Source organism: Terrapene carolina, unplaced genomic scaffold (assembly GCF_002925995.2).
Source record: "Terrapene carolina triunguis isolate 2854851 unplaced genomic scaffold, T_m_triunguis-2.0 Scaffold53, whole genome shotgun sequence".
In the NCBI taxonomy this organism is placed as follows: domain Eukaryota; kingdom Metazoa; phylum Chordata; order Testudines; family Emydidae; genus Terrapene; species Terrapene triunguis.
In genome coordinates, this window is record NW_020664404.1 from 7,168,126 (window position 1) to 7,177,969 (window position 9,844).

Below are 9,844 nucleotides of genomic sequence, written 5' to 3' on the forward strand. Positions count from 1 at the left end.
GGCAGGGGGAGTGTTTGGGTGGGTGGTGCAGTGGGGCAGAAGGGGAATGTTTCGCTGGGGGGTTCAGTGGGGCAGGGGGAGTGTTTGGATGGGGGTACAGTGGGGTGGGTGGTGCAGAGGGTCGGGGAGGGAATGTTTGACTCAGGGGTGCAGTGGGGCAGAAGAGGAATGTTTGGGTGGGGGGGCACAGTGGGGGTGGGGGTGCAGGGGGAATGTTTGGGCAGGGGGTGCAGTGGGGCAGGGGGGAGTGTTTGGGCAGGGGGTGCAGTGGGGCAGGGAGGAGTGTTTGCGGCAGGGGTGCAGTGGGGAATGTTTGCAGCAGGGGGGTGCAGTGGGGCAGGGGGCGTGGTGGGTGCACAGGGGCAGGGTGGAGTGTTTGGGCAGGGGGTGCAGTGGGGAGTGTTTGGGTGGGGGGATGCAGTGGGGCGAGGGGCGCAGTGGGGCGCACAGGGGGTCTCCCCAGCGTGCCCCGCCGCCGGGTGGCTCCGGCACTCACCGACCCCGTACTTCTCCCGCTTGGTGGGGATCCAGCGGGCCATGCTGGCGGCGGGCGGGCGGCCGGGCGCTCCCCCGGCGGCTGCTCAGCGCGGCAGCGGCCGCTCCTCTGCCCCCGGCCCCCGGCGCTGCTGTCTCGGGCTGGGCGCCCCGGGCTGCTCCGCCATGTTAGGGGCCCCGCTCCGCTCCCGCCGCTCTGCAGCGAACTTCCCGGCAGCCGGACAACTCCCCGCCTCCCCCGGCCCCAGCGACTCTCCCCGCCCCGGGAGCGATCACCTGCTCCGCGCCCTCCCCTCCGCCCTGAGCGCCGCACCGAGCCGGGCTCGGGTCCAGCACCCGCTGCCCCAGGGCTCGGATCTAGCACACACACACCCCAGCCCGGGCTCGGATGCGGATCTTGCACCCCTACCTAGCTTTGGCTCGGATCTAGCATCCCCTTTCCCTGGGCACTACCCACCCACCCAGCCCAAGCTCGGATCTAGCACCCTCTGACCCCCGGCTCGGATCTAGCACCCCGCACCCAATCCGGCCTCGGATCTACACCCTCTTTCCTTAGGCTCGGAGCTACATCTCTCTCCCACTAGCCTCCGGGCACCTACTCAGATCTACACACACACACCCGTCCCCTCCAGACTTGGGCAACTTTTCAGCAAGGCACAGATTTGTTTCTGACAAGCTCTGTTAACCCTGTGATGACCGCAGCCTGGATCTATTCCAGAGGCTGCTGCTACTGAAGCGTTTTCCCCTCCTTATTCGTTTGCAAGATGTTGATCTGCAGTTGGGAAACGCGAGCCAAGCCACAGACCGGAGAAGACGATTGTGAAAAAAGCAGAGGCCAGTGGGGAAACAGCCCCTTACCAGTCCCTCCTTTTACCCTACTCGGAGAAACAAGTCCATAGGGGGGAACGTTTCCAAGCATTAGCAGCGTTATTTAGTTTCTATTTTAATTAAATTAAAAGTCCCTTCGGTTTAACAGATATCAATAAAGCATTGCAATAAAACTATTACCAGCAATAGAAAAAACAATTGCAAGAGCACATTTTTGCAGGCACAATAAAACTAGAATTATAGGCTCCCCTCAAAGCGAATGGCAAAACTCCTTTGACTTCAGCTAGGACAGGCTTGGGACCTTCTATGAGCCAATTTCAAATGCTCAACACATAATTTATTTTTTACATTGTGTGTAGGCCCTGCTCCTGCACATGGATCTGTGCTAGTTTGAAACTTATGCCCCAAACCTGGTTATCTGCTTCTGCTGAAAAAGGTCCACCATTTATTTGTAGTGTGGAAAAGCATAGGGGAGAGGGGTGGAGGGTTTCAAACAGACCCAAGAAACTCATTCTCTTAAATAACATAAATGTGGACAATGGGAGGCTATGACACAACCACGCACATGGACAATGGCTAGTGCGGACGTACCTTTATGGTGCATTTACCCTTGGAGCTGGGGGTGTGATTCCCAGCTCAAGGAGACATCCTGGCAATAACTCCCATCCAGCTAGCATTGGGATAGGATAGCTGCTCTGATTATGTACCTATGGTCTTGCATGGGTATGTGTGCCTAGCAGCTAGCCACTCCCACCACTACTCAGGTTATGCCTTGCATAGTAGGGTCCTGACCTTGAATGGGACCTGTAGGTCCTACTGTAATAAATAATATCTTTCCTCTTCTCCCAAGACATGGCTTATTCGCTGCTTGACCGAAGCTCAATTTCAGGCATAAAGAACCATTTTTACTATTGCAGTCCTTGCTAACACTGTATGCTGTACTGTATCTTTAAATAAACCTGGTCCACTGTGTCAAAAATATGTAGCTCAAGGGTTTCTTACATGCACAGTAAGTTAGTCATCCTGTGGTGGAGAAATGTTGCAAGGTTACACCCAGTTTCTTTTAGAAAACCCAAGCTCTTCACTAAAAAGATGTCTTGCATTTGTTTCCAAGAACTGCTGACAGTATTTTTGTGATGGCCATACCTTTATTCTGACAAACCCATCTAAAACAATGAATGTCAGAGGCAGTGTGGTTTGACGCTTAGAGTTGGAACTGGTTGTGGTAACTCCTACCAGTGGCTTGGAGATGGAGTGTGTTGAATGGCTGGCGCAAGAGACAAGGGTTTACATTACAGGAAAAAAAGATATGCAAGTCAGAACTAGTTAAATAATTTATTCTTTATATAAACACCAACTCAGCTATGTGCTAGGTGGTTGACATGTGGCATATGTAAGAAGACAATATCCTTGTCCCTAAAAGCATATAGTTTCTGGCCCTAAAAGATTTATCAGACCAGATCCTCACAGAAATGCACAGCACCTTACAAGATCATGTCCATTACCATGGGATGTGAGCATTATATGAAATTATGAGATTGGGTGAAGATCAAGTGTGTAGAACACCTTTCCTTCTCCTACTGTACATAACTAATCTGAGCAGGTAGAAGGGTTTTGCAAATCCTTGAACTCCATAAGATTCACCCATCCCACCTTAGGAAGCTTCATTTTGTAAAATGCTTTGAGATCCTTTGCCAATGCGGTCAGATGCTCAACCATGCTAGGTTTGGACTTGAAGCAGCTGACAAGAGTGGGATAAGGGATAATAATAATAATGGTAACTCCAGATCTTTCTGCTCTGTCTGGCATCCAAAATGTCCCCTGGTGTAATTTAGAGCAGTCTTCCCCACCCTGACATCCCCCCTTCTGAGAAAGAGCAATTGTCAATTGCTCCTGGAGGCCAGTCTTACTCTTGCTTTCCTGTACTGGACCAAGAATCTGGCCAAAAGTGCTTGTAGTAGTAGACAACCTTGATCAATGCTTCAAGCTAACCATTCTTCTCGCTGATGCAGTGTGTTACATTTGAGCAAACATTCAACTCAGTTTCAATGCCCCTCCCTAGGATATCCTTAGATAGTGGATAATGTCTGTTTCTTTCTGAGTAAGGCAGCCCTGTTTCTTATCACGCAGACTACACTTTTATCTTTGAAGTGACTTTCTGTACTGTCAGAGAACAGAAGAGTGAGAGAGAAATATCTTGTAGACAACAAGGGCTCCATTTTGAAAAGGGCTCGGTTCCCACAGTTGGGCTCAGCTTATCAAAAAAGGCACCAAACCAAGTGTCCAGATTTTCAATATAGCTCAGCATGCTGGCTATATGCCTGGGTGCTGAGATCTTTTGAAAGCCTGGCCCTTACTTAGGTGCCTAAGTGGGAGCTGATTTTTTTTTTAATGACCCGCAAAGTGTAGTATATTCAACCCTCTACTGCTACCTAGCGTCATGGGTGTTAGGTAACTTTGGCTGTGTGCTGGTGTCATAAACATTTTAATGATAACTTTTTTCAAGGTGTTTAAGATTCTGCCCGTGTTCCAATGGGGGTAAGGAAAAATTTTGGCAGCAAGTGGAAAACCAAAAGCAAAACACAACTGATGAATAAACAGTAACTAGCATTGGTGTTTTTATTACTGAAATAGGAAAAGTTGGTGAATTTTTCATTAAATGTAAGGATTCATCAGCATCCGTGCTGTACGTAGTGAACAATCTCAGATGGATCTCCTTCCTCTCAGTGTGTTTTTTTGGCTTAGAAAAGTGACTCTGTTTAAGTAACATCTCCTTCATGCATTTGCTCCCTGTGGGTCTTTAGTCATATCTGCTCAATTTTTTTTAAAGTCATATCACTGCTTAACCAAGATAGCTATGGAAGAGTGAGCTGGAGTCTATTCTCTCAACAGAACTGTAGGCTAAATTCTGATTGAAGTCACACCAGAGATAAATTTGGCCCACCTACACTAATTTAGCAATGTAGAAGGATGGTCTGGTGACTGAGATACTGGATTGGGACTAAGGAGATTTACATTCAGCTCCTGGTTCCCAGTGTGATCATAGCCCAAGGCACTTTAGAGTTTGATTTTAAGAGGTGTTGATCCTTTGTAACTCCCCTTAACCTCAACTAGCCCCTAATCTCTTTGTGTCTCAGTTCCCCACCTGTAAAACTGGGGATTAATAGTCTCTCTCTGTCTCACAGGGGTGTTGTGAACATATATTCATTAATGGTTCTGAGCTACTCAGGCCCAGATCCTCAAAGGAATTTAGGTTCCTAACTTCCATTGATTTCAATCAAAGGTAGGCCCAGATCCTCAAAGATATTGAAGCTCTTCAGTTACTATTGTGATGGGGCCACATAAGTATCTAGATAATAGAATTTATGTCACCTCTGAATATGGCCTAATGGTCCCCAAGAAAGACACTTACCTAGCTTAATATGCAGCACCCTTTCCAGACAGATTTTCAAAGTTTCTGTGCAACTTTAATTTTTCTTGCTTTCTTTTTTTTTGCTGAGGGGGAATTTTATAATCATTGTCTTCCAGGAACAAGAAGATCCTCTCTGCAGGAGCAAAACTGTTCTCTTCCTGTGGATCACTGAGCTAAAAGGCAGATAGTAAATGTTGTGGGCAGTATGTCAGATCTCCGTTACCTGAATGTTTGATTGCAGGGCTGGAACTCATTGCCTGCAAGATAGCCCAGCTACGAAGGAGACAGGGAGCCATGGGTTTACTCCCAGCTCAGTCATTGACTTGCTTTGTGACTATGGACAACTCATGGCCCCTCGTGGGCCTGGGGACAATGATACCTACTTTTATTGTACAGATACCAAGGTATTGTACAGAGTTCTTTCCAAGGATTGGGATATTGTAAAATTATGGGTTTAGACGAGGGCAGCGGTTGGCTTCAATGTTTCAAAATGTTTAGAAATGTGCTGCTCTTTCCAATAGAAATTAAAAGATAAAAAAGCATGTACATTTCCAGCATATATGAAAAGGCAAATTTTGTATTACTTATATTTAAAAAAAATCAGACTAACAACTGTTATGATAGTCTGATTTTTTTGAAATATAAGTCATAAAAAGTCAAGGTTGAATTCTGTGCGGATTTACTTCCCAGGCAATTACATTGTAGTCAATCCAAGTCAGTGAAGAATGTGGCCAGCTATTTCTGTTGCCTTTTCATACACGCTGGAAATTTATGTGCTTTTTTAATCTTTTAATTTCTATTGGAAAGAGCAGCACATTTCTAAACATTTTGAACCGTTGAAGCCAACTGCTGCCCTCGTCTAAACCCATAATTTTTACAATATCCCAATCCTTGGAAAGAACTCTCTGTACAATACCTGGAACGCTCTATAGCACTATCTCCCTTGAGCTAATGCACTGTTGTAGTTTAACCAAAAGGCAGAAGGAGTGTGATTCTAGTGCCCCACTCTGTTAGAATTAAGAACTACAAATGCTAAAGAATAAATATCTTCCATTGTTTGCAGTGTTGTTGTAACCCTGTTGGTCTCCCAGGGTATTAGAGACATGAAGTAGAGCTCCGTATAGATCAAAAGCTTGTCTCTTTCACCAACAGAAGTTGGTCCAATAAAAGATGTTACCTCACCCAGCTTGTCTCGCTAAAGAATAAACACAACTGCAGTCTTTCCTTCCTGACAGCAAGATACTAATACTGTGTACAGAATATTCCTTATATTTCACTATTTACTTACCTCCTCCTAGGGTGACCAGATAACAAGTGTGAAAAATCCAGACTTTTGGTGGGTGGGTATAGTTGCCCATATAATACAAAGCCCCTTACAGTCTGTACTTTAAGTGCACAATTGGCAGTGTCATGGCTTCTTTAAGGAGCACTGGCTGGTAGCAGCTCTCCTCCCAAAAGGCTGTCATGATAGGTAAGGATTGTTTGTACTTAGTAGTTCCCTCTGGCCCCATAACCCCTGTATCCTCGTAATCCCATGCTATGGCAAGGGGTGTTACAGGAGTTGCTACACTAGCCCTAAGCATCCTGGGGATTCCTCCATGCCAAGGAAATACTCAGGTGCTGGTGAAGATGGTTTTTAGCCTGATTTTTATTGCCAAAGTGGTACAAAGCAGACAGAAAAGTGACCAGGATCTAGCCCACGAGATCTTTCCTCTGAGGATTTCAAAGCTCTTCCCAAACATTAAAGACAAGTTCATATTATTATACCCATTATACAGACAGGTAAACTGGGCCACAGAAAAGTTAACTGTGATCAAGAGGCTAGCAGAACAGAGCTGGACATTGTCAATCTACATGGCTTTTCCTGTCTCTCCTCTTTTCCATCTGCCTCCTTGGTTTTTGGAGATTTGTTCAGAGGTTTATGGAAGCCTTAGCAGCAACTCCAACAATAACCACAAGTTTGACATCATTGTGGAAGATCTAGTAGTTATAATGGTAAAGGATCCGAAACAGAAGAGAAAAAGGATGGTTTTATGGCTAAGGCATGGGACTGGGACTCTAGAGACCTGGGTTTAGTTCCTCAATCTGCCACAAGCTTCTTATGTGACCTTGGGAGAGACACTTGACCACTCAGTTCCTCATCTGTAAAATGGGTATAAATAATGCTTCCTTTGTCTGCCTTGTGGATTTAGGTTGTAAACTCTTCGGGTCAGGGGTTGTCTCTTATTCTGTGCTAGTACAGCACCTAGCACAGTAAGGTCAGATCAAATTCCAGTTTACAGGCTGGGAGCACTGTATGTCTCACTGTAAATGCAGAGCATAATAAGCACTCTGTGTGGCAGAGCTTGGCGGTCCTTTCATTGGAGGGGGTAACGGCACTATGAAATGGTCATGGTGAAAAGAATAACATGGACAGCAGATGCTAGGAATTAATATGATACCAGCTAAATTAGAAAGCTAATGTCTCAGTGTTCTACAATTAGACTCTGAAAAGGAATCTTACCAGGAAAGTGATGAAGCTCTAATACTTGAGTCATTTAATGTTGGCACAGCTCTAAGGAATATACCGCAGGGAACAAACTGCACTGGCAGGGGTGGGGAATGGTCTAGATGATCTAACAGCTCTTTTAAATCTCTGGTTGCTTTGATTCTAGCATATGGAATCCACTCATTAAAGTTACCAGCTGAACCTGCCTTAATTTTAATACACGGGCTGCCATTTTGGAGGTTCACAGGTCTTTGACGGGGAAGGCCAGGAGCTGACTTAGACCTGACAATGTGGTGATAGAGATAATAATAAAAAGCTAACAATGCAATATACAAACACACCTGTGCAAAATGAACATTAGAAACCAGTGTTTCAACATGTTCTACCTGTACATATTTGCTTTATATAATAATACTTAGCTCATATCTGTGGATCTCCAAGCACTTTACAAAAGGTATTTGTAGCACAAGTTTAAAGCACAACCTAAGGCAAACTAGAGATTTGCATGTGTGGACAGGAGCTGGGTTAGGGGCAACAGTTGAGTTATATTTCAAGCTAAAACTTCAGTGAAGACAAGCCCACAGCCCCTATCATCTAGCTGGATTTTGGCCCAATGAATCCATGGAATGAAGAGACCCATCGATTGTGTCCAAGGTCTGCATGTGGGGCCTGATCTAAAGCCCACTGAAGTCTACGGGAAGAATCCCATTGACTTCAACAGGCTTTGAATCAGAACCTCAATGCTCCCTTATGCGTGGAGGTAGGGGAATATACTTCTGGGATCTTTTCCAAGGCAGGCAGTGGTATAGCATCCTACAGGTTAAAGCCCCTTTGTGCATAGGGAGCTCCAGGGTTTGGCCTAATCTGAATCTCCTCTTGCTTTTCTTAGTTGCCATAGTATGAAAATCTCATTGAACTGAGATGACAAGATTCTCATAGAAATGGATTTCCCATCTCTCCCTTTAGTAACTTGGTACTGGAGATTGTGTGTTCACAGAAGATTTGCAAGGGTGCCAGCATCCAAAGCATATTTTGCAAGGTTTTCCTGGCATATCTGCTCACATAGAGGTTGTTTTCTTGGACAGAGGAGACAAACATTTCTATTTCCTCAGTAATAATTTAGTGGGTTTGCATCTTCTGATTTCATACGTATGCTTTCTTTGGTCATAAAAAGGCCACAGTGTCTTATTTTTTATGAGGAAATTATTCTTGTTCATAGAAATATTTGACACTTTGGGATGGAAAAGCCAGAAAGCTCATAGAGATAAATATTGTCTTTGTAGTTAGCTGTTTAAAGCTCTCAATCATTTACCCTCCAAATGGTTATCTGATCCCATTTTTTAAACGACAACATTTTGCTCTCCTTATTGCCTGTGGGGAGTGAATCTATGCCTATCTTATCTATCCATGTATCTAGCTCTCATCTGTGTATATAGACCTATCCAGAGTGTATGGATATATCTAGATCTCACCTGCATATATAGCTCTAGCTAGCTCTTACCTCTCTGCCCAGCTCTAACCTGTACCTATAGTTCTAGCTAGCTATCCATAGACTCATAGAACTAGAAGGGACCTCAAGAGGTCATCTAGTCCAGTCCTCTGCACTCACGGCAGGACTAAGTATTATCTAGACCATCCCTGACAGGTGTTTGTCCAACCTGCTCTTAAAAATCTCCAATGATGGAGATTCCACAACCTCCCTAGGCAATTTATTCCAGTGCTTAACCACCCTGACAGTTAGGAAGTTTTTCCTAATGTCCAACCTAAACCGCCCTTACTGCAAATTTGATCTCACCTGCATATATAGATCGAGGTGTCTATATAAATCTTATAGTATTTGTATAGTGCCAAGATAGTTACACATTCATTTGCATTGGGATTTTATAGCAGGAAGAGAAAACAGGCATTTAATGACAACACTCATTTTTCCCTAGGTCATATCATTTAACGTAGACAGCAATCCCAAGAAAATCACAGACGTCTTCCCACCAATTGTACTAGGAGATCACCCCGCTGACCATTTGGACATAGTTTCTGTCTGGATAGGTGATCTTTTCTTCAAGGGAATCTATTTTTTAGAAGTTTGTTGATGCCAAAGGCAGGTTATATCATCCAAACCTGCCATAAAACAGCCTTCTGCCAATAAAAGAATAGCAAAGCCAGGGCTGGACATTTGTGCACCCTATTATGTTAAGAGTTTCTCTTTACATGATAAAAGAAGCCGCCAGTGTCTGATTCTTAAGTCCCCAAGATTGTCTATTGTGGATCACAAGAAGGAAGGGTCCTTCCTCTAAGTCCATTGGTGGCAGAATACGTGCTTAAGTTTTGGTGACCTAAGCAGACCTACACAACAAAGAGCAGATACAGTGAAGGGAAACTTTAACAATAGCTAGGTGGAAGTTCACTGCAACACTGCAGTTGGCTGATAAATAGTGGTCACGAGACACAAAGGAAGAAGTCTAAAAGAGGCATCTGGTTTGCAATTTCTAGCCCGTTAATATCTTGATTCCCAGGCATTCTTCATACCATAAAGGCCCTGATCCTGTGAGTTCCTGGTCACCTCCTGGAGGGACTGAGAACACTCAACATCCATTGAGTGGAGTCTCCAAACTCTCTTGATT

At 44.8% G+C, this 9,844-nt stretch overlaps 1 protein-coding gene across 1 annotated transcript in view; it reads right to left on the bottom strand.

Annotated features, from left to right (window-relative positions):
* DOCK5 (dedicator of cytokinesis 5) overlaps positions 1 to 539 on the bottom strand; it is a 126,433-nt gene extending 125,894 nt beyond the window's left edge. The window contains exon 1 of the mRNA XM_026657397.2: positions 497 to 539. Within this exon, the coding sequence (XP_026513182.1) occupies positions 497 to 539 (43 nt within the window). The remainder of the gene's footprint in view (positions 1 to 496) is intronic.
* Positions 540 to 9,844: the final 9,305 nt, after the last annotated feature.